We start from the raw sequence: 25,099 nt of genomic DNA on the forward strand, positions 1-25,099 counted from the left end.
GTTCTATGCCCCGGTGTAGGGGAATGCCAGGGCCAGTAAGCAGGAGAGGGTGGGGTGGTGAGCAGGGGAGTGGGGAGGGAACAGAGGTTTGTTTTTGTTTTTTTAATTTAAATTTAATTTTTTTCCAGAGGGGAAGCTGGGAAAGGAGATATCATATGACATGTAAATAAAGAAAATATCTAATTAAAAAAATTATATTGAATTTCCTTGGAGCAAGGGAAAACAAAAGCCTTTTAGAGTACCCTGTATTTTTAAACCAATAGTTTCTTTTGCACAGTTCTATTTATTTATTTATCTATTTATTTTATAATTAAGAAGAAAGGCTATTCATGTTGAGGAAACATTTTCTTTTAAAATGCTGAAAATCTTGTAAAGTGAAAAAATTATAACTTTTTTAACTTTTCCACAGAGAAGAATAACTGCCAAATGATTAAGGCTTGGTATAGGCAATAATAATTTTAGAACAAATGTTCTAAGCAGAAATCTATGTTTTAGTTTTCCATGGAATGAAAAATATTCTGTATGATGGAAATATTATCATCATACTTGGAAATTATTCATGCTCTTTACAAAAGATCATGGATCAGATAGAAAACAGGAGCATATGTTGAAAAAGAGATCTTCCATGTAATCATGATGATCCGATACACTGATAGTTTGCTCTGCTGTTGCCATGGGATTCAAGCCAATTATGTACCATGTGTATCAAGATAAATATTCCAAGACAAAAAAGAGCTAAGAGTATTAACTAGACTTGTTATACACTGGTTCAAGGTTCAACTGAGACAACCTGTCTCAATGAGATAGAGAAAAACCAAAGATGACTCTTGATATCTACTTCAGGTCTCTAAATGCACAGACATATACACGCATCTGTGCCCACATACATGTGAACATGCATATAAGCACATCTGCACAACACTCATATATAGTGCAAAGATGGAACATGAAGAAATAGTTCATTTAAGAAACTGATAGTCGGGGCTGGAGAGATGGCTCAGTGGGTAAGAGCACCGAAGGTCCTGAGTTCAGATCTCAGCAACCACATGGTGGCTCACAACCATCCATAATGAAATCTGACGCCCTCTTCTGATGTGTCTGAAGACAGCTACAGTGAATTACGCTGGAGCGAGTGGGGGGTGGAGAAAGTGGGCCGGCAGAGGTTCTGAGTTCAATTCCCAGCAGCCACACACATGATAGCTCACGGCCATCTGTACAGCTACAGTGTACTCATACAGATAAAATAAATAAAATAAATCTAAAAAAAACCTGACAATTACATCTGCACTTACCTATATTGCTTGTAACTAAACACATGTAATTAACCACATGAATGAAAAGAGTGTCTGTACCGACCAGTCCAGGCAAACCAAGCAGGAAGTGCGAACGTGTCTGGAGTGCTCCACCAAATCAAGTCAAAGTTGTCGGGATCCGCGTGCTACCGCTCACCTGCAACTTGAGGCACATCTGGGAGGCTCTTGGCTTTCCCAGGCGCAGGTGCTGGCTGCACTAAGTCGATGACATCTTCGGGCTCAGAGTGACTGGAAGGGCTCTCTTCCAGAGACTGTGGAGAGTGGCAGTGAATGCCACTGTCACACAGGGCTGGCTCGTCAAAGTCATATTCCAGGGAATCGAGAGTCTCTTCAAAGAACAGGATGACGTCCTTTTCCTCATGTGTGAGGTGCTTCAGGCTCTCATCATCCTGCACATAAGTAGTAGACAGCAAAGAGAAAGTCACAAAAAGCAGGAGTCATACCTAGCGGGTGGGCGGGGGTGGGGGCAGATAGTCCTGTATCCTAGAAGGTCCCTGCCATTTGGATTATTATACCTCATGAAAAAAAGATGTTGTCAAGAGATGCAGAAAACCCAAGGCCTTCCCCCCATCATGAGCTCTAGCACACGGTTGCCAGTGTACAACAGGGCATGTCTCGACCAGAGCTCCATACCATTGTCTCCATATGATCAAAGGAGATTTCTAGTTACACACTGGATTGAGCTCCTGCTGCTAAAACAGTAAGAGGACTTATTCATTTCTTTGAAAATATATTTCCTTTTTTGTATTTTACGCTTATGGTGTGGGTGTTTTGCCCGAAGATATGTCTGCACTGTGTACGCTGGATTTCCTGGAACCAGAGGTACAGAGAGCTGTAAGCTGCCACATAGATAGGTGCTGGGAATCTAACCCAGGTCTTCTACGAGAACAACAAGTGCTCTTAAGGGTTAAGCTGCCTCTCTAGCCTGGGACCTTACTTACTTAGGCATAAATCATGAAGATAAAAATAACAGGATAAAGCTGGACGTGGTGGTACATGCCCTTAATCCTACCACTCGGGAGGCAGGGGCAGGGGCAGGGGCAGAGGCAGGTGGATCTCTGCTGAGTTTGAGGCTAGCTTGGTCTACAGAGCAAGTTCCAGAACAGCTGCACAGAGAAACCCTGTCTCAAAAAACCCGAAAATAAAACAAAACAAAAAACCAAAACCAACACAAAACAACAAACAAACCCCACAGGCAACAAAGGGAAATCAGAAAGAGGAAGGTAGTGAGAGAAGAGACAGGTTGCTTTTACATCCATGGCTGGGAAAGCCTAGAGCCAACAACATGCTGGGCACTGAGTGACCTGGACTGAGCTCTGCCAGGAACACTGTGAAGCTGATGCTTGAAAGGTAGAGCTGGTTGGAGGTCTGCCTCAGAAGCAACTAGGTCATCCCAGCAGAAAATGAAGGGCTTTTTCATAAAGAAAGAGTTTGCAGTAGAGACTGTGAAGCTGAGCAGACGGGAGGAACAGGAAATGGGGGCGGGACTATGAAGCCCAATGGATTCCCTGTCTAGACAGAGCACTCTAAGAGAGCCTTTGGCAGGGGGAAACCTGAAGGACTGGAGAGCCCGGAAAGGATTCTTTCAAGGTATCAGCTTGGCAGGATCAATCTACAGGTGGAGCCAATCAACACTTCCCACATTAGAAACTTCAGCCAGGGCTGACTCATTAGTTAATGCCATACACTGATCTTCCAGAGGACCTGGGTCCAGTTCCCAGCGCCCATGTTAGGTAGCTTACAACTGCCCAGGACTCTATCTTCAGGAGATCTGGTGCCCTCTTCAGGCTTTACCGGGCACTGCACTTACATGCACATACATCTTGCTACCACTACATATACACATAATTCAGAATTGAAAAATAATACAAAAAAATGTCAGTCTATATTTTTGAGACAGAGTTATAAGAGCTAACAACATGGGCGTAGTGGCTACGGGAAGAGGGGATTTGTGAGTTTTCTGAAAAGCAGAATTGGTTCCTCATGTGACATTCTCTTGCACTATAGCTACTGAACTCCCAGACTTTTCATCTCCATCACACTACACTTAAGAATCACATCAGGGCTGGAGAGATGGCTCAGTGGTTAAGAGCACTAACTGCTCTTCAGAAGGTCCTGAGTTCAAATCCCAGCAACCACATGGTGGCTCACAACTATCCGTAATGAAATCTGATGCCCTCTTCTGGCGTGTCTGAAGACAGCTACAGTGTACTTACACATAATAAATAAATAAATCTTTTTTTTTTTTTTTTTTTTAAAGAATCACATCAGATATATGAAGGCTTGCACGTTTTCTTGCATCTCCCAGGGAGTTATTGCAATCAAAATGTCAGGTGCCATTTTGATCTTCTGATGCCCAGAACACACAGTGTCTTAAGAAACCCAGGCGTATGTATGTATGTGTGTGTGTATGTGACAGGAGAGAAGGCTCAGTAGTTAAGGACACTTTTTGGTCTTGTAGAGGACCTAGTTTTGGTTAATAGCACCAATATGATGGCTTACAACTATCTATAACTTTAGTCATAGGGGAGCTGATGCCCTCTGCTGACCTCTGTGAGCACCAGGCACACATGTGGTGCATGGGCATACATGCAGGCAAAACACTTATATACATTAAATAAGATAAAATAAAGCCACACACACACACACACACACACACACACACACACACACAGGTGGGGACATCTGAGTGTCACAATGCATGGCCTGCCTCCTCTCTTCACCACACTCCTTACTTCTGTTGGTCTGCCTGGTCCCCACATCCCACGCCGGCCTTGGTCATTTTATGACAGACAGTTCTCATCCTTCTTGTCTTCTTAGCTTTTTTTTTCCCTTGAGACAAGGTCTCTCTGTGTATCAGTCCTGGAACTTGCTATGTAGACCAGGCTGGCCTTGATCTCACAGACATCCGCCTGCTTCCACTTCCCTCTCAAGTGCTGGGATTAAAGGCGTGTGCCACCAACCCCAGCTCATTCATTGTTTCAACACAAGCCCCGCAAGTCTGAAATCATCAGGGCTCTTGGCACAATAAAGATCCCTCTAGTTAAGTTTCACCCATTATAGATTCTGTCAGGGTGCCATGACACAAGTGTTGGACCTCCACTGCTGAAACACAAAGTCTAGAGAAATAAATACATGCTCTTTCCCCTACTGTGACCTTGATGCAGGGAATTCCAGTAAGGTGATGTATGACTCTGAAAATATTTTTATTTTTAACTTTAATGTGTGTGTGTGTGTGTGAGTGTTTTGGGGTGTTGTGTATGTGTTTGGGGGCATATGTGTGTGTGTGTTTGGGGGTATGTGTGAACATGAGTACAGAGCCCTCTGAGGTCATAAGAGGACTCTGGATTCCCTGGAGCTATAGCTATTCGTGGGTGCTGAGAGCTGACATTCACCTAGTTGTAGAGAGAATTTGGTTTTGTTTTGTTTTGTTTTAACCTAACTATGTTATGTGGATATGCTTTTGTTTTAATTCTAAGTGTGGGAAATGGAAGGGAAGGAAAGGTATATGAGCTCAATAAAATTATAATAATAAACCAACTAAACAAAAAACCACACCGATATCTAGCCCTCTCTGCAAGACCAGAATGCACTTGAACCGTGATTCTCTCTCCAGCCCTATGCATGACTTTTTGAGTCTACTTTGGTTAGGTATCATTCTCCTTGATTATATAGTAGAACTGAAATCACACCGGCCTGGCTCAGAGTCCAGCTCAAGGATAGAGAGCTTGCCTAGGATTTTCAAGGCCCTGAGTTCTACCCTCAGCTCTATAAAATAATATAACACAAAAAAAGTACCAAAGGCAAGGTCCTAAAATGGACCTTCAGCTTAAGACACATTTCAATTTCCCACAAGAAGAGGACAAAGTCAGAAGGGACCCTAAGGGGACAGGAGAGGCAGCTCAGTGGTTAAGAGCATGTTCTGAGAGAGGTCCCGGGTTTGGTTCCCAGCACCCACATGGTGGCTCACAGCCACTTGTAACTCCAGTTCCAGGGTTCCAATTCCTCCTTCTGACCTCCACAAGCAGCAGACGCATATGTGGTGTACAAACACCCATGCAGGCAAAACACTCAAACACTTGTATACATCAAAGAACAAAAGGATGGACTCTAAGACCTGTGTCTAATCCACCCTGAAAGCAAGCACTCCCAACATGAGGTGGCATCTGGAAAACAGGCTTAGGAGGATGCTTTCAACATGCCTGCTCACGTCTGTATGGAAAGGCCTGGCATGACTTTCTAAGGGTCTTACAACTGCTTCACCAAGGGGCCAAGCCTAGTGAAACTAAGTTCTTTGCTTGCCTTCTCTTTCGCCTGCCCTGCCTAATCCTGTTCAAGCAAGTGCCGACAGATCCTGCAGAGAGGCTGCGCGCTTCTTGTGCAGCATACCTGGGACATCTTCAGCTTGCTCTCTCTTTTTCTTCTGCTAATCACATAATGTGAGTTAGAAATTGGCTCCAGCCGATCTACTCAGAGACAAGATGCCCAGGTCCCTCAGACCCTCAACCTGAAGGCTTTCTCTCTAGGGTAGGGGCTGAGTGCATGGTGTGCTTGCTCTGTAATCAGAATGGCCTGGAGACCTGGACCCTGCCAGGTCAAACATGCTGTGGACTTAGTATGTTGCCTCACTTCTAAGACTTGAAGCTCTCTCCCAGTGAACCTGGACTCTGTACATGCCTGGGGGAGGAAAGAAGGCAAGGTAGGCAGTGGAGCAAGGTGTACCAGGGCCAGAAAAGGGGGCACTTGGTACCAGGCCAAGATGGTTCCTGTCTACTCCTCCAATTCTGGGGAGATGCTGAACACTGCCTCTGACAAGTGTGCTAAAGGGAGAATCCTTGGTCCTGAGGGAGAAGCTGGGCAGGGAGAGGCATGGCATTGAGATACATCCAGAGTCAGAAAGGAAGTTATGGCTGGGGGAGTGGAGTTGGGATGGAAGGTGGCTGATAATGGGCACAAGATTTCTCTGGAGGATTTGAAAAAGTTCTAGAACTGACTGGTGATCTGCGGACACTCAAAGAAACCATTCATTTTAACTGACACACGAAACATAAAAACTGTGTATACTTGTGGGGTCCCTTATGATACCAAACTAGGCCAGATAGACATAGCTTTAAACATTTTTCACTATGGTGAAAACGTTCAAAATCTTTTCTTCCAGGTTTCACAAGTGCAGTGCACACTGTTGCCATCAGTAGCCAGCTGTACAATAGCACACCAGAACTTGTTTACAGCAATCTGTGACTTTGTACCACTGATGCATCTCTCCCTATTCCTACCCTACTCAGCCCCCGGTTACCACAATTCTGCCTGCAATGCCTATAAGGTCAGCCTCTTTTTTTCAAAAACTGTTTTCTTTTTTCTTTCTTTTTTTACTTTATGTATATAGTTGTTTTGTCAGCAAGTGTGTCTCTGCACCAGGCATATGTCTAGTGTCCATGGAGGCCTTAAGGGTTGTAGGATTATAACTCCCTGAGACTGGAGTTACAGATGGTTGTGAGCTACCATGTGGGTGCTGGGAACTGAACTTGGGCCCTCTGCAAGAGCACCCAGGTGCTAACCCAGCTCTCCAGCCCCAAGTCTGTAAGATTCTGTAGTGTAACCATGTGGCTCTTGGCTTTCTGAGCTTGGCTTATTTCACTAAGTGCAATTGGCTCCATCCATGTTGCTGCAAGTGACAGAATTTTCACGGCTGAATAGTATCCATCCACTGTGTATGTGTGCCGCACATTCTCTTTACCCACTAACTGGATGAGGGGCACTTAGCTTGTTTCCATTTTTTTTTTTTTTTTTAACCTGTGTTTGGAGACAGGCTCTCATTATGTATAGCAGGTTTGGATTCACCTAGTCTGGCCTCAAACTCATGATCACCTCTGCCTTGGCCTCAAGTCCTGGGATTAGAGGTATGCACCCTTGAGTTTCTCAGTAATTGTGAATACTGTCACCATAACATGAAAATGCAGAATGCTATTTGGTCATACAACAGGTCTAATTTTTTTCATTTTTAAAACAAAGTCCATGTTTGTTTTTTTATAGCAGCACTAATACACACACACACACACTCACACAGTAAACAAGGTTCCCTTTTCTCTACATCTGTACCAGCACTTGATGCTTTTAGTTTTTCTGATAATAACCATTCTTAATGGGGCAAGGTGATATCTCATTGTGTTTCTAGTTTGTATTTCCCTGGTGATTAATGATATTGAACTTTTCCCCTATATACCTGTTGTATACCTTAAGAAACAACAATATAGGGCTAATCTTCTGCAAGTTCCCACTACCATTGATTAGAATGCCTGTACTTTCAGCGTGTTTTTGTAGCACCTTTGTTGAGAGCCTGCTATCTATTGTGTTCCACTGGTCTGTGTGTCTGTATTAATGCTAATACTATGCAGTGTGTGTGTGTGTGTGTGTGTGTGTGTGTGTGTATAGCTGACAAGTAAACCAAAGGCCTTTTGCATATATGAAGGAAGCACGTGTCACTGAGCTACCTGGGAAGTTTCTAGTAGGCTGTTTGACTGCAACACTGTAGTATACTTTAAAAATAACGTGAATGGGTATTTTTGCCTGTAGGTTTACCGTGCACCACTTGCACACAGTGCCCATGTATGGCAGAAGAGAGTGCTGGATCTGGAATGGGAGTTACAGACAGTTGTGAACTGCTATGTTGGTGCTGGAACCAAACCTGGATCCTCTGCAAGGGCAGCCAGCGCTCCTAACCACTGAGAATTACCTCTCCAGTCATGTGCTGCAGTGTACTCTGGATACGGGCACTTCAACAGCTTCTACTTTGTTCTCAAGAAAGCTTTGACTATTTGGTGGTAGTAGTGTTTCATATGCTATTTTGGATTGTAACTGGACACTAGATAGGATAAAAAATGTTATAAAAACAGAAGTTGTTGACTGCACAACTCTCTGTAAATATATTAGTGAGTAAACTTTAAGGAATGTGAGTTATATTTCAATTTTTAAAAAGCAGGGCTGTGGGCTGGAGAGATGGCTCAGAGGTTAAGAGCACTGGCTGCTCTTCCAAAGGTCATGAGTTCAATTCCCAGTAACCACATGGCGGTTCACAACCATCTGTAATTGGATCTGATGCCCTCTTCTGGTGTGTCAAGGACAGTGTGGTTATATACATAAAATAAATACATAAATTTGAAGAAAAAAAAAGGCAGAGCCGTGGAAAAGACACCCACATGGAAGAGAGCAGAAAGGCTCCACAGTGAGCTCCCTGTGGCCTGATGGCTTGGAAGTGGTTTTTGATACGTATGCGTGCGTGCGTGCGTGCGTGCGTGCGTGCGTGCGTGCGTGCGTGTGTGTGTGTGTGTGTGTGTGTGTGTGTGTGTGTGTGTGTATGTATTGGTTTTTGATAATTTAATCACTTAGGAAATGAAGACAAATATAAATGTCCTGTTTATTGGGACATTTTAAAAAGTAAGTTTGTTTGCATTAATCAGGAAGGCTATATGCTGACAGGAGAGATTTGTTGTTGTTGTTTTGTTTGTTGTTTACAAAGTCCCTTTCCATAAACGTATGCGTGTGTGTGTGTGTGTGTGTGTGTGTGTGTGTGTGTGTGTATGTGTGTGTATGTATGTATTGGTTTTTTGAGACAGGGTTTCTCTGTGTAGCCTTGGTTGTCCTGGAACTATGTTGCCCTGGACGTCCTGGAACTCACTATATAGATTAGGCTGGCCTCAGACTCACAGAGATTCACCTGTCTCTGCCTCCTGAGTGCTGGGACTAAAGGTGTGTGCCACCAATTCCTACCTCTAGAGTAATTTTTTTTAAAGGTTTTCTTGTGTGTGTGTTTGTATCTGTGTGTGTGCATGAGTGCATGTGCAGTTACACGTATATAAGTGTAAGCTCACTTGTGCCATGGCAGGCATATCCTCTCTATCTTGTTTGGGTCTCTTGTTGGCTGCTAGTATGCCAGGCTACCTGGCCCTTGATCTTCCAAGGTTCTACCCATCTGTCCCTTGCATCACACAGTGGGAGCATGGAGGTTGCTGGTGCACACTATTGCACTCGGCTTTCCATGGGTTCCAGGGATTTGACCTAGGGGCCTGGCACCAGCTCCCAGCCTATGACACACTCTAAATGAATGATGGTAATATGTACAAAGTCAACAGTACAGAAAGGTCTAGGTTAGGATCCATTAGGAGCAGGAGTTTTTGGGGTGAGCAGGCAGGAGAAAGACACTAGAGAAAGAAAAATGCAAATCTTCAGTCGAACTAAGACCTGGGAAGGTTTAAGATACTCTAAAACAACCTCTACTTAAAAACGCCCGGCTCTGCCGGGCAGTGGTGGCGCACGCCTTTAATCCCAGCACTTGGGAGGCAGAGGCAGGCAAATTTCTGAGTTCGAGGCCAGCCTGGTCTACAGAGTGAGCTCCAGGACAGCCAGGGCTTCACAGAGAAACCCTGTCTCAAAAAATCCAAAAAACAAAACAAAACAAACAAAAAAAACGCCCGGCCTTTACTCCTATAATTGAGTTAGGCTTTTCTATTTCCATTTTTTTTTTCCCTCCAAGAAAAAATATTTAGTTGAATGACAACCTGAGAAATTTGCAAAGGGACCAGAGAGACCAAAGAAAGGGAAATAAATATTGTGAAAATGAGGACAAGCAGAGCCTGTGATCCTGGCACTTGGGCTGAAGCAGGAGGATCATGGTGAGTTTGAGGCCAGCGTGTAGTCAATTCTATGCCAGCCTGGGCTGCATGTCGAGACTCACTCACAGGCAGGCAAGCAAGCAAGTGAGGTGACCAAACAAATGTTTTGAAAGAAGACCTGAGCCAAGACTCTTCACCGCTTGTCCCTAGGTAGTCAGCCAAGGACATTTTGTCTTGGTGGATTCTAATTTGGTGATTGAATGTTTTTTTCTCCAAGGATTTATTTTTATTTTATGTGTACGGGTGTTTTATCTGTATTTATACCATATGCCTAGTGCCTAGGATGTCAGAAAAGGTTGTTGGATCCCCTAAAACTGGAGTCACAGACAGCTGTGAGCTGCCAGGTGGGTGCTGGGAACTGAACCTAGGTCCTCTAGAAACGCAGCCAGTGCCTTTTAACCACTGAACCATCTCTCCACCCAGATCACATATTCTCAAAGAAACCAAAGACCTGCTTGACATTTGAGCAGTGCTTTACTGATTTAATTATGTAAACTGATGCCAAAATGGAATAAAGGTAGAGAGAAGACTTGCAGCTTAAATGCTGTGCTGTCTCTGGCAACCTAGGCAGAGCTGCCATAATACACATGACATTTCCCTATGACAGAACAAGGGTTTAATTATGCTTATTTCTAACTAGACACTGTTGTAATTTTTTTTTCTTTTTTTGCTGTGGCTAACTTCAATCTGTACTTCTGTCAAGAAAGAGACAAAATAAACCAGCCAAGAGTGAGGCCTGTGTACAAGTTAGATTACAGAGTCGACAGAGAATAGCTTCAAAGGCTTATAAGCTGGATTCGGTGGCTTTAAACTTCTTTAAACTGGCCACAGAGCCCTTGATCTCGAATTTGTCTGATGTTCGGAGAGCCTCATAAGCTGAGCCACACCGCCCTAGCTATACACATCTTGATGTGATCTTGAATAAAATCAAGTTTCATTCAGTTCTTGTGCATCATAGGCATTTGTTAATGTCTAATGAGTTTCATAGAAGCTCTCTGGCCATGCCTTCAAATAGCTCATTAGACCAGAATAGTTTCTGGTCTGGTTTAGGGAAGAAGGCAGCCCAGAGTCACTTACTAACCAGTCTACACATCCTGGCTTTCCTCTTAAAATCACAAAGCAAATGGCTTGTCAAAATCCTGGGACATTGTGTACACTTGCACCTAACGTCACCCCGAGAAGAGCAGTCTGCACAGCTCAAAAGTCCCCCATCCCCGCTCTGTGACTAAGGGGCGTGCACATGGGTAGATCTGTGACTGTAGCACATAAAGTCCATTAGCTCTGGGAGTCAGGGGGGTTCATGAGAGCTCACTGAGCATTAGATTTTAAAACCTTGCCACAGAACCTGGGTGTCTGTTTTTGCCCAAGTCATAGGTGAAAATAATTAGGAAGCATTGCGGGGTGCCCCGAACCCTCAGGACATAGATTAGTGTTAAATGTCTTAGGAATCAACTCTGACCTCTCTACTCTTTCCAGCCTACCTTTCAAAACCCCATTATTTCTGATGGATGCTCCATTGTGTCCTTGGGCAGATTCAGCTTTAAAAACACATCAAGATGGGGGCTGGAGAGATGGCTCAGTGGGTAAAAATGCCAATTGCTCTTCTGAAGGTCCTGAGTTCAAATCCCAGCAACCACATGGTGGCTCACAACTACCCATAACGAGATCTGACACCCACTTCTGGTGTGTCTGAGGACAGCTACAGTGTACTTACATATAACAATAAAATCTTAAAAAAAAAAAAAAAAACACACACATCAAGAATAAGAACTCAAGCCGAGTGTGGTGGTACACACTTTTAATCCCAGCACTTGGGAGGCGGAGCCAGGAGGATTTCTGAGTGTTCAAGGCCAGCCTGGTCTACAAAGCAAGTTCTAGGGCAGCCAGGGTTGTTATATAGAGAAACCCAGTTTCAAAAAAAAAAAAAAAAGAAAAAGAAAAAAAAAGAATAAGAACTCAAGATTAAGGGCTGGAGAGATGGCTCAGTGGTTAAGAGCACTGACTGCTCTTCCAAAGGTCCTGAGTTCAAATCCCAGAAACCACACGGTGGCTCATAACCATCTATATAGCTACAGTGTATACGTATACATAAAATAAATAAATAAATCTTAAAAACAAAAAACAAAAAAAGAGAGAACTCAAGACTATAAATGTGGTTTTGCTTCCAGAGGGAATGGACACCGGGTGTTTCATGAAATGGCTTAGTACACCTGTCAACCGAGTTAGATTTCGAACAGGTGGCCCTACCATCCCAAGATGTCTTTTGGGAGCACTGGTGGGGGTGGGGGTATCTGAAAAACAAACAAACAAATCTTTCAAAAGACCCAATGTTCACAGGTTTGTCAGTGGCCTATAAGGGTCTGGATCAAAAAGCCAGGCCTTTGTAAAGTTCTTGCAGAGCATCTCAAACCTTTAAAGAAAGCATCCACTCACCATAGTGAAACTTCTGGACCGAGAACTGCTGCACCGGCTCTCCAGACTGCCGCCTCTGCTCAAGTCGCTGAGCCCGCTGGGCGACGTGTCAGAGTCCATTTCCAGAGACTCTGGTTTCTGCTGGTTCCCCGGCATCCCCACACAAAGCTGTCACTAGCTAGCTCACAGGAAACAGGGTAGGAGCCAGGGTCCCATTCTGAGGCAGGGAAGGAGGTCTTCTAGGGAAATAAAACACACAGCAGCAGTTAGTGACCTGAACCCGTGCCTGGTCGCTCTAAAGTAGGAGGTGGTTAACTCCACACTCGCGGACTGGAAGAATTAGCGCAGAAAATGGCTGTCTAACCAAAAGCAATCTACAGATTCAATGCAATCTCATCAAAATTCCAATACCATTTTTTTTTAACAGAAATAGAAAAAAAAAATCTTAAATTGCATCTAAAACCACAAAATAGCTCAGATGCTGGGCCTAGAGAGAAGGCTCAGTGGGTAAGAGGGCCTGAGGGGCAAACAGGAGGGCCTGAGCTTGAAACCCCAACCTTAAGTTAAAAAAAAAAAAAGCCAGGCATTTGTGACCCTAGGGCAACGTTATGTGTGTTAGGGTCAGGGGGAACAGGGTAATCATTAGGGCTTGGTGGTCCAAGTTCAGTAAGAATCTGTTTCATGATAGAAGGTGATAGAACAGGGTACCCAGTGTCCTCTGGCCTCCACACCTGCATAAATATTCCATCCCCACATTTAATAATGATGAATGGATCACCATACCTGATTCCAAATTATGTTACAAAGCCAATATGATATTGACACAAAAACAGACATGGACAGTTATATAAGATCCAAACATAAACCCAGTGAGTTTTGAGAAAAACACCAAAATTATATATACTGGAGAAAAGACACCCTTCTTCTTTAACAGATGGTGCTGGCAAACTAAATATCCACATACAGAAAACTGAAACTAGATCCTTCTCTCTGTCCCTGCATGAAATCATCCCGCGTGGACCAGAGACCTTAGGGTAAGACCCCAAAACTCCGCAGCTCAGAGGAAGGCACAACTGTTTCTAGCTATCCATCTGATGGAGGGTTAATATCTAGAAAACCAACTCAAAATACTCAACAAGCCAGGCATAGTGACGCATGCTTTTAATCCCAGCACTCTAGAGACAAGTCAGGTGGGTCTCTGAGTCTGAGGTCGGCCTGGTCCACACAGAGTTCCAGGCCAGTCAGGGTTACGGAGTCAGGCCTGGTCTCAAACAACAAACAAATGAAAAGGTGCTCAGAAACCTAAACAGAACATCACAACCAATCAAAAAACAAAAAAGCAAACACACTGAGCTGTGTAAGTTTACAGAGACCTCCCAAGAAGAAGAGCTACAGATGGCCAATAAATAGTTTAGACATGTTAAATACCCTTAGCCGTCAAGGGAAGAAAAATTAAAACCATATTGAGATTCTATCTTACCCCAACAGGAGTAGCAGTCACCCAGAAAACAAATGACTGCACTCCCTGGCGAAGATGAGGAGAAAAAGGGACCTTTATCCACTCTAGATAAGAGGATCAATTTACCCAGGGCATCAGTTGGGGGGTGGTTCTCAAAAAACTGAAGACAGTCCTTCCTACCGTCCAGCTCAGCTGGGCCACCTCCAGGCAAACACCCCAAGGATTTAGAACCTGCTGCTGGAATGCTTCTGTAATGCTGCTGGTAGTCACTAATCTAGTCACAATGGCTAGGAAATCGAGTCAGCCTGGATGTCCATCGACACAAGTAGATAAGGAAAAAAAATGGCACACGTGTGCACATGAACACGAACACACACGCACACACACACGCACACACACACACACACACACACACACACACACGACATAAGAACATATAGATATTTTTGAGAGAGGATTTTACGGTGCAGCCCAGGTTAGCCTATAGCCTGCTATACAGACCAGGCTGGCCTCGAACTCATAGAGATCCATCTACTTCAGCCTCCTGAGTGCTGGGATTAGAGTCATACAACCACTGCATCTGAATGACTGTTATGAAGGAAAGGAAGCACTACAAAGACACCGCTGCTGGGACTTGGTAGAGTAAATCTGGTGGCTTCCTTTGCCCTGGGGTCTCCACGCAGGCTCTGGTATACCCTTCCTTAGTCTTTCCTGGCCTAACCACCTGAGCCACCACCAAACAGGTTCCTTCTCCAGGACACTGCACTTGGGGACCAGAGCTAAGATGGTCAGAGGCACAAGTGATATCTCCAAGTCTGAAGGGTGTCTGAGGTCCAAAGATACTACAAGTTCTGCGGCAAATACTGAAGGTAACCTTAGCAAGGTCATGCTCATAGAACTTCCAGGAACAAAGGCATCCATGGTTAAGCACTTACTGCTCTTCCACAGAAACTACGTCTGGTTCCTGGCACCTACCTCAGGTGGCTCACAACTGGCTAAACTCTAGTTCCAGAGTATACAATGACCTCTGGCCTTTGTGGGCATTCATATGCATTGTGCTCATAAACAAAGGCATACACAAATACACAGATAAATAAAAATAAATATATTTTTCAAAAGTGTCGCTCCTGCATACATCATGGATGTACACACACACACACACACACACACACACACACACACACTAATTTTTTTTAAAAAGTACCAAACCAGGCATGGTGATACATGCCTTTACTTGCAGGCGAGTCTCTGAGTTCAAGCCCAGCTACATCTACAGTATGAGTTCCTGGGCAGCCAAAACTACTCAGAGAAATCTGTCTTGAAAAAAAAAAAGGAAAGAAAGAAAGAAAAAAAAAGAAAAAGAAAATGTGATCCTGTAAGGTAGTTCATTCTCTGACTTCCGTTGCAGATTACCTGTCCCAGAACCCTAAACACCAAATGAGTTCAGTAAAATATTCTAAAAGATCAAAGAGATGATGAAGAGTAACATCCCTCCAGCTAACTGACTTAATAGACACAGCCATTTATGGAGACAGTCAATCAATATAGACCCCTGCAAGGGGATTCGCTCAGTCCGCTGAATGTGGCCAGAATCTAAGAACAGATTTAAAGAGAGATCTCCTACCCCCATTTCTCTTCATGTTTTTAGCAATTAAGTCCAGGTCAACTCAAGAGCAAGGTTAGGAAAGCAGAAGAGTGAATACACTCGGCTTTTAGAAGATACCATTACATCCAATAGCGTGGGGAAGGATTCAAAGTGTCCAAAGTCACACGCCGAGTGTGTGTGTGCACGTGTGCGTGTGTATAGCACAAGTTGAAAGGCAGCCTAAACTATATAACAAGACTCTGTCTCAAAATGAAAAATAGCAAGGCTAAATTTGGTAGCCCACACCTGTCGTCCCACCACTTGGAAGGCAGAGAGAAGCAGGAGGACCAGAATCAAGGCCCCGGCTCCATAGTGAATTGAAGACCAGCCTGGGCTACATGCGAACCTATCTCAAAAATCCCTAACCAAACCACCACCACAAAAGCCAAAGGCTTTGAAAACCATTCAATAACATGTGACCTGAAACAGTAACACGATTATATAAATATCTAAGTGACAGGCTTTCAGATAGATACACAAGGTCTAACTCCAATGTAGTAAGTCTCAAAAAATGTCAAACATGTAGCATGCATCTAGTAGAAATGCACTGCAGATCTACAGAGAGTGTGGACAACAGGGGCCAATGCAAGCTGCAAAGCCCAGCAAAGGTAGAGAGCCGCATGTGTTTCAGCTATGCTCCTGGGCTGGCTGGAGTCAGGCTAAGCGAGCCAGCCCAGGCAGTGAAGGCAGGCCAATTCTTGCATCCTTCCTGTGGATCCCACCCACTGACTCAGCTCAAACTGGGTCCTGACCTGAGTGAATCACAGCTCCAAGGAAGGGGAGGGGCCGTCCAGCCTTCCTTCCTCAGGAGTCAGCAAGGTGATGGTGTGCAGGATAGGAAGTGCTGATTCACCCACACAGTTCAGGTGCTGGAACTGTGCCCGTCTGGGCAGGGAGAGCAGCAGGCAGCACGTGAGCCACGGTGTGGCTGGCGGGGAGGTGGTGAGCTACCACCGTGCTCTTCCAGAAGACACCTTTTGTACGTGTTGCTGTAACTTTAAAAGCTAAGAAATTGTATGTTTAGGTTTCCGTAGGCTGCTGTCTCTCCAATTCTGGGGAGGAGGAAGCTAAGCAGGGTCTTCTACAAGGCCACGGTGGCAGAAGAGAGCAGGCCAAACCTTGCTTCCACATGCTTCCTGGACGTTAACTGGTGATTTCTAAAAGAACTGAGAGTCTGGGGTGCCCTAGGAACTGAGCATGCAGAATTTCACGGTCCACTGTGATCTAAAGGAGTGAGCAAACAGGCGCTCTCCGCCTGGCCTGGAATGGTCCCTGAGATGGGGACCCTTGAGCTGGAGCAGGCAGGACTGACATCGCTGAGCACAGCCATAGCATCTATGAGGGTCATTACCACTTGGAAATATTTCCTGTCCAGTCTAGGGTCTCTCTGCCGTAAGGGAGGCTAGGGTGAGCAGAAGGTACTGTAAGAAACCAACTCTTCTCAGGGATGCAGGGGTGAAGAGCAAGCTTTGGAAAAAACTCAAAGAATAAAACAAAAACAAAAAACAACCAGGTCTCAATGTTTTTGGTGTTTCCTGTGTTTACATTCCATTATTTGTTTGATGCACCCCACCCCAATTTATCCTTTGAGCAAGGAGAACAAGGCCAAGGTCATTCATTCATCATCTTATCGAGTCTGCGTCTATCTGCCCAGCGTGGTTTCGTCTGGAGGACTGCAGCCAGCTGAGGGGAAAAGTCCAGGAGCTATTGAGCTGTGACTGGAGAGAGGCGAGTGACACCGCCACCCTCCCGTCCCACCAAGCTGCAGTGAGTTTGCTTGATGCCCCCCATCTCCCCCCAAAGCATCTCATTTTCTTCTTACTGGAACATTCCAGAAGGATGATGCATGCCCTAGAGGGTTAGCCTCCTACCTTCCTTACACCACCCCACTGCTTGTCAATAGCCAGTAGGTACACACAACAACCCAAGCCACTATGTCTCGCCATCGTGTACCTGAAAGCTACTGAGCCCGTAGAATCCCCACACTGACCTCTTCTGTCAAAGGCCCATTCACAAGCACAAAGCTCTGAAGACACCGTTGGCTCCTCCAGGTTTCTGACACTTATATCCAGCCAGCCCTGCAGAGTAACAGTAAGGTGCCCATTTCTCCCTGGCCCCCTCCCTAGTACAGACCCATTGCTGCCCAAGCTGACCCTCTGCTAATTCACCATACCCATCTTGATGTTCACCTGTCTTCCTATACTTTCCCCACACTTAGAGCGGATCATACTACTTGGATGTCACATGACTCTGGTAAATCGATCAACTCTAACCACCCCCCTACAGACTCACAATCAAATAGACCGCAGAAGACTCCAGCAACATGGTTAAAGATGTGATCTAACCAGTGTTTACACTACAGTATACCAGGATAAAGCTACCTCACAATACACATTCCATCGACCAGGCACGGTGGTGATTCCCTATAACCTCAGTACTCAGAAGGCTGAGATAGAAGGCAGGAGGGAGGATACAAGGCCATCCTGAGCTACCTACCCAGATCCTGTCTATACACGACATTCTTTTCATTTTATAAAGAGAGATGGAAATGGCTGACATTCTGGGTGACAAAGCAAGTCTTAGCACATTTCAATTCTGACATTAAGAAAGTACGCCTTTAATCCCAGCACTTGGGAGGCAGAGGCAGGCAGATTTCTGAGTTGGAGGCCAACCTGGTCTACACAGTGAGTTCCAGGACAGTCAGAGCTATACAGAGAAACCCTGTCACAAAAAGGGGGGGGGGCAGTGCTAAAAAAAAGAAAGTCTCTTTTGACAATATAACTATATTACAACAACAACAAAGATAACTAGAAAAATCACCCTTACAGCCGTAAGAACGGAGTCCTGGCTTTGGAGAGGAGGCTCAGCTGGTAAGCGTGTTTGCTGTTCTTCCAGAGGACCTGAGTTCAATTCCCAGGCCCCACTGAGGACTGATGTCTTTTACTGTCCTCAAAGGACACACACACACACATAAACGCACACACGCGCGCGCGCACACACATGTGCACACACGGCATATGCATAAAGTCTCAAAAAATACCTTAAAACTCAGTTCTAAATAACTCTTGGAAACTATTTATATTAGAAAGTATTTCAAGCTCAATGGTAGGAGGGATGTTAGATATGGCCCTAGGATGTAGTCAACGACTGTGATGTCAGAAAAGGAGGCAGAGACCTGATGAACCGAATTCATCCCAACTTACGCTGGACAAAACCAAAAATAAACACAGCAGATGACAGAAAAAGACATGAATACAGAGAACCCAGATTTAAATAAACAGAGCAGATGACAGAAAAGACATGAATACAGAGAACCCAGATTTAAATAAACAGAAAAAGCAGGACACTGGGTGACCTTGGCCCTTCCCTCCCCCATACATGAGGATTTTTAAGAACATGTCTCCTCAAAACTAGGACACAAAACAACCTAGCAAAGAAATAATCTTTAACTTGACCCTGAAAAATCTCAATACAATGACATAATGACCAAGTGACTTCTTAAAAGATATGGGTTTTTTCCTTGACCTTCAAGGACATTAAAATGCAAGTGTTTCACAGTAGGAACTGTTTAGAGCGTCCCAGCTGATTACCATGAGTGGGTTCTACACTCGATGAAAGTTGATGAGATGAAATAGAGACAAGCAAGCACAGAGCAGCCATTGTGGGCCTTTGGGCCAGTGGCTCCTGACAACATTTGTTCCTATGAACAGGGCACCCGAGTGGCTTTTGTATGGCAGGCATTTTGCTGGTTTTACAGCAAGATGGAAACCCTAACTTCATAGTCTCTATCTGGCTGGGCTGACTCCCCTGCGAGTGAAGCTGATGTGCGTTAACAAGAACGAGTTCTGTAACACGGAGTTTACAAAAAGAAGAAGCAATAACACGGTGCTTCTCACTTTAGTAAACCAACTCTTTGGCTTTGTTTGTTTGTTTTTCAAGATAGGGTTTCTCTGCATAGCTCTGGCTGCCCTGGGCTGGCACTCCATCTGTTGACATGGCTGGCCTGGCACTCATAGTGACCCACTTGCCTTTGCCTCCGAGTGCTGGGGTGCAAGGCATTCATTTGGTCACCATCTCCCAGAGGCTAATCTATTCGCTATAGAAAACTGACTCCCAATACCTTTTTCCATTATTCAAAAAACTGAAAATTTAAAAAGTTCTTAGTCACTCTTGGTTTATTTTCTTTTCCATTAAAAATAACTCATAAACCACACCCACAGAGCACCTTTACTTAAGTCGTCACGTCGCAGGACTCTGCTTGGCTCTGAGCATAGCTCTCAGCTCACTCTGAAAAACTGCAGTGTTACTTTTCATAGCAAGCAGGGGTCTGCGCCTCCTCTTCTCTCACACCCAAGCTGCCCATTCAGAAACCCCAAACTGACTTGACTGAAAGGTAAAAGCTGGTCCCGGAACTCAGTCTCTTCTAAGAACTTCTATTTTCAAAAACTTTCTTAAATGCAAAACAAATACTTATCCCGACAGCCCCCAGCAACCTGTCAATTTCTCCAGCAGTCCTTCTCTGACTCCAGCAGCCTCTCGAGGTACAGGACCTATCAAGCCAGCAGCCTTTGTATTCTCCTAATCTGTAGTCACACAAACTTACAGCCCTCTAGATCTAGCCTGTCCTTACCTCTTCCACCCAAATATCCACAACACAGACCCTTTTATTTATTTCTCATAAAACACCAGGCTCGCCGGGCGGTGGTGGCGCACGCCTTTAATCCCAGCACTTGGGAGGCAGAGGCAGGCGGATTTCTGAGTTCAAGGCCAGCCTGGTCTACAGAGTGAGTTCCAGGACAGCCAGGCTACTCAGAGAAACCCAGTCTCGAAAAACCAAAAAAAAAAAAAAAAAAAAAAAAAAAAAAAAAAAAAAAAAAAAAAAAAAAAAAAAAAAAAAAAAAAACACCAGGCTCCACAGCTTCCTGTTGCTCTTTCTCCAGGCTTCTAAATCCAGCTCAAGACGGCATCAAACTTACCTACCACTCTTTCTTCCTTTCTCCAAGGTATATCCATATTCTCTCCCCTCCCCCAACTCCCAGTTCACACTCAAGTGCTTGAGACTTGGCCTCTTGTAGTGCAGGTTAGCTTCAAACTCTCTAGGTACCACGTGAAGGCCTTGAATTACAGCTCTTCCCTCTACTTTCGAGGGCACCACCACACCCAGTTGCTTTGGTGCTGGGATGGAACTGGGCTCTGTGCATGCCAGGTAATCATTCTACCAACAGAACTACACACTCCAGCCCCTCTGCCCTGAACTTCTACATCTTACTTCCATCTCTGCTCCGTCCTTTTGGCTTGCTGTTCATATTCTACCACTGCAACTAAGCGTGTGTGTGTGTGTGTGTGTGTAGTCACAACATTTTGGATGATACTCATCACCAAATATAATCAATACCCATTACTTAACTACATCCCCAGCATATGCACTTTTTGACACAGGGTTTGTCTTAGGGTTTTACTGCTGTGATGTGAACAGACACCATGACCAAAGCAACTCTTTTTTTGTTGTTGTTGTTGTTTTGTTTTTTGGAGACAGGGTTTCTCTGTGTAGCCCTGGCTGGCCTTGAACTCAGAAATCCACCTGACTCTGCCTCCCAAGTGCTGGGATTAAAGGTGTGCGTCAACCACTGCCCAGCTCCAATGCACCTCTTAGAAGGACAACATTTCATTGGGGCTGGCTTACAGGTTCAGAGGTTCAGTCCATTATCATCAAGGTGGGAACATGGCAGCATGCAGGTAGGCATGGCACTGGAGAAGGACCTGAGAGTTGTGTCTTCATCCAAAGGAAGCCAGCCCGCAGGCAGCTAGTAGGAGGGTCTCAAAGCCCACCCCCATACAACACACTTCTTCCAACAAGGCCACACCTCCTAATAGTCCCACTCTCTGGGCCAAGCCCATTCAAACCACCATAGGGTCTCACTAAGAGGCCTTGGTTAATATAATCTCAAGGAGAGCTGTTTGTTTCCAGCTCCTACATGCTGGGATTAAAGGCATACACCACCGTGCTAAAACCACACATTTTAAAATTCTAAAACTACCTTACCTTCTCGAAAAGAAGGACTGAAATCCTAAAATTAGATTTGTTTCTAAGACAGGGTCTTGAATACAGCTCAGGCTGGTCCGAAACTCTCCACCTTCCTGTGATGGCCTCCGGCTTTTTGGGTTGTTTTTAGCAGTTTCAGAGAGTTCAAGGCCAGGACCCCAGAGCCTTGTTCATGCAAGGCAAGGGCTCTACCACCAGGGAGCTTCAGTCCCTAGAAAACAAGACTTTTCGAGCTCTGCCTTCGTGAGAGGAGGCTGAAGCAAGAGATGTTCAAGGTCAGGATTTACCTTATGAAGACTCGAGGCTGCTGCTGTCCAGTGCTACAGACACACACAGAGGACCCAAGGTTACTGCAGACACACACAGAGGACCCAAGGTTACTGCAGACACACACAGAGGACCCAAGGTTACTGCAGACACACACAGAGGAGCACACACACAAGCTACCCTTGAGCCTTACCTTTCCCTTACACAGGGCTCCCCGCAGCTTCTCTCTCCCACAGCACTGGGCCGTGAACTCAACCCTCACAAGCACGCTAGATAAGCACATCATTACTCCAAACCCTGAGCACATCCTCAATCTTTTTTAAAAAACGTGTTTATTTTGAGACAGGTCTACTTTGACTGGCTGGTCTTGAATTCACTCTGTAGCCCAGGTAGGCCTTGAACTTGGGATCCTCTTCCCTCAGCCTCCCAAGTAGCTGGGATGAGAGATCTGTGCTGCCAGGCCTGTAACTATGATCTTCGCTTCTGACATGTAAAAACCAAAGACCTTAAACCCTAATGGACACTCAGTGAGAGGCAAGCTGACTGTTAATTTGATCTATGAAAACACAGGAGGAGTGCTTTCAGTTAGATTTCAGTTTTTTAGGAAAACTCTTTCAGAGCAATGTAGAAAAACAATAATCATTTCAAACTCTCTCTGTTGTTAATACTCTCAGTTACTGATAGGAGGTAAAAACTGGAGTGAAAGTCACATCTAGTAAAAGAACCAATGGCCTACACTGAGGCCAGCAAGCTGACCAGGGAGCCTGTGGGCTGAGTATCAGTCCGGGGTGGTCTCTGCTTACGGGGTAGTCTCTGCTCACTAGCTCACAGTCTCTGAGCAAGAGATGAAAATCCAGTCCCTAAAAGTGAGAATCTGCCTAGAGCAGCCTAGGTAGCAGGATGGAATTCTGTCTGGGAAACTCAATATAATGGAGGTTTTGCCCAGACAGGCATTTCAAGTTTTCTCTTAGCTCTTATTTTAAAAATTGACATTTTAGGTGTCTATTTTAGCTGGGTGTGGTTCAATCCCAGCACTCAGAGGCAGAAGCAGGCAGATGAGTTCAAGGCCAACCTGGTCTACCTATCGAGTTCAAGGACAGCCAGCGCTACCTGGAGAGACTCCGTCTCAAAATAAACAACCCCCCCCAACAAACGAAAAATACAAAAAGCCTATTTTCTTTCTAGATATTAGGGGCAAGGTTAGAAAAACAGAAGAAAACCAAAATTAAGCTATTCTTCTGAGAAGGAATTTTGTGAGTTTTATTCTGAAAATCCTACCAAGCACCCACTACGTGCTGTCTGGTGAGATAAGATGTAGTCCCTGTAACTCAGAAGCCATAATTACACCTTCTTGTTTTACAAAGCCCTTTGTTCCCAGGAAGCTTAAAATTCTCACCTGAAGTTTTCAACCGTGGAGTTTGTTTAGTGGAGTGTTCATAACACCTGGTTAGACTGGACGTGGTGGCGATCTCCTTTACACCTTATCTCAAACGAACAGATCTGAATCAGAACCACAAGGAAAGCTCATGTGAGACCTCCTGCTGGGCCTGGCCTCTTCTTTTTCCTTTCTTTTTCTTTATGCGTTCCTGGGAGGAGAACCAAGGGCTTTGCATGTTTGGCTATTGCATATCCTCACCCCTGCATAGATTTTTTTATATGCATCTCAACACAACTTCTCTGGTAGCTTTCATCAGAGAAGGGAATAAGGTCTCTTCCCAGGGCTGCACACACACCTTCCTCCTTCCTAGACTCTCTGCACACGTCCAGGGGACACAGTAATAACTTCCTGAAGGGCTCACTTCTACATGGGCCTCTGAGAAGAGTTCCCAGCCCCACTTTAAACAAGGGGCTCTTAGTTCCTTGCTATAAAGCAGGGCCATCAGTGTTTGTTGAAAACACTGGATGACTCCAATCCACAGTTCAGCCGTTGCTATTTTCAGAATTGAAAATACCAGTCTCTCCAGGAAAACCAGAGCACCTTCACGTACTAAGAGTAGAGCTTGATAACTATTCAAATAACAAAAGGGTTGGAAGGCTGCTGAGCAGTCAGGCTTGTCACCTGAAATCAATCATTTTGGAAAATAAACACACAACCTGCATTCCACAGAGAGGAGACTGGCTAAGAAAGACAGATCTAAATGTATAGTGCAGGCTTTTGCTGTGTTTCTTTTTCTGTAGAATAAGGGATTGAGCAAGCCAGGCAAGTTCTCTACCACTGAGCTGCAGCCAGAGGAGACCTTACCCCGTGTGTTTTTCTGAGATTTTTCAAAGTCACTGTGGCTGAAAAAGGCAAGCTTGGGAAGCAGTCCAGTCAGAGGCAGTTGCCGCGTGCACAGGGTTAAGCACAGCAGAGAATCAGTCATCACCATTGAGCAACACAAATGTTCTTAAACTGGGGTTGGTAGTTAATACTGTAAAATAGTGTGGTAATGAAGTTCTGATTGAAGTAGAGTGTGTTTTGGTTGGTTTGTTTGATTTTGTTTGTTTGTTTTTTTTGTTTGTTCTTGATCTTCCTGGCTCAGCCTTCCCAGTGCTGCCACCACACCTGATGCCCAATGTAGTTTAATTATTTGTTGACTTCAACAGTTTTTCCACAGAAAGTATGTCTAAAATCAGAACAGGAGTTCAGGGTGGGGGAGGGCAGTTTGGGAGGAGGTGTCGACCCACTGACCTCACATACAGTTTAAAGACTTCTGACCCGCACTGAGCAAACACAGCTGGCCTGAAGAGCTTCCCCCTATTTCCCTCCTATAAGTGGAGGACAATTATGATAAACAGGAGTTAGCGAGTTCAGGGCCATCCAGGCTTAGCAGGTCCCTGGGGCTGCTTTTGGCTACCTTCCGCACAGTACTTTAAGACTCGCACCAAGAGTTCTCCTGGGGGTTTCTCAGGAGCCTTTGCCGGCTCGGGGCATTGCATCTTCACGTCTCCACACTTCCACCCACGCTTCCACATTCTGCAGCACTCCGTGGAAAAGTATCCACGGAGTAAAGCAGTGTATCCTCCACAGTAAAGCAGCATCTACTTATGTCCACCATACTCCTGAGCCTCATGTGGCTAGTACCCAAGGTAAAGGCTGGACTCCACGGAGATCTCCCAGCACGACTCTCCCAGAGTCTCTCAGGTCAGCTGCATTCCCACTGTTCTACACTCTCCCCTCTGTCCCCCAAAGATTTGTGGGAGTCTTTGTCTTTGTTATCAGTCCATACTGATAGCGGGTATGTTTTTCTTCTCTTCTCTTCTCTTCTCTTCTCTTCTCTTCTCTTCTCTTCTCTTCTCTTCTCTTCTCTT

The 25,099-nt window shown here is 44.9% G+C and overlaps 1 protein-coding gene across 7 annotated transcripts in view; it reads right to left on the reverse strand.

The window, feature by feature from the left end:
• The window catches only part of Proser2 (proline and serine rich 2), a 35,767-nt gene that overhangs the window by 5,468 nt on the left and 5,200 nt on the right, over nucleotides 1-25,099 (reverse strand). For 5 of the 7 annotated variants that reach the window (XR_004115234.1, XM_031359173.1, XM_031359178.1 and 2 more), the window contains exons 2-3: nucleotides 12,416-12,633; nucleotides 1,450-1,702 (exon numbers count right to left, since the gene is read on the reverse strand). Coding sequence is in view for 6 of the 7 variants with exons in the window: in XM_031359173.1 (XP_031215033.1) it covers nucleotides 1,450-1,702; nucleotides 12,416-12,550 (388 nt within the window). In the remaining variant the exon portion in view is untranslated. Of the gene's footprint in view, nucleotides 1-1,449; nucleotides 1,703-12,415; nucleotides 12,634-22,001; nucleotides 22,026-23,204; nucleotides 23,309-25,099 lie in introns of those variants that run through there. The other 2 variants (XM_031359174.1, XM_031359177.1) reach the window with 2 other exon arrangements.

This window comes from Mastomys coucha, unplaced genomic scaffold, assembly GCF_008632895.1.
Source record: "Mastomys coucha isolate ucsf_1 unplaced genomic scaffold, UCSF_Mcou_1 pScaffold7, whole genome shotgun sequence".
Lineage (NCBI taxonomy): Eukaryota > Metazoa > Chordata > Mammalia > Rodentia > Muridae > Mastomys > Mastomys coucha.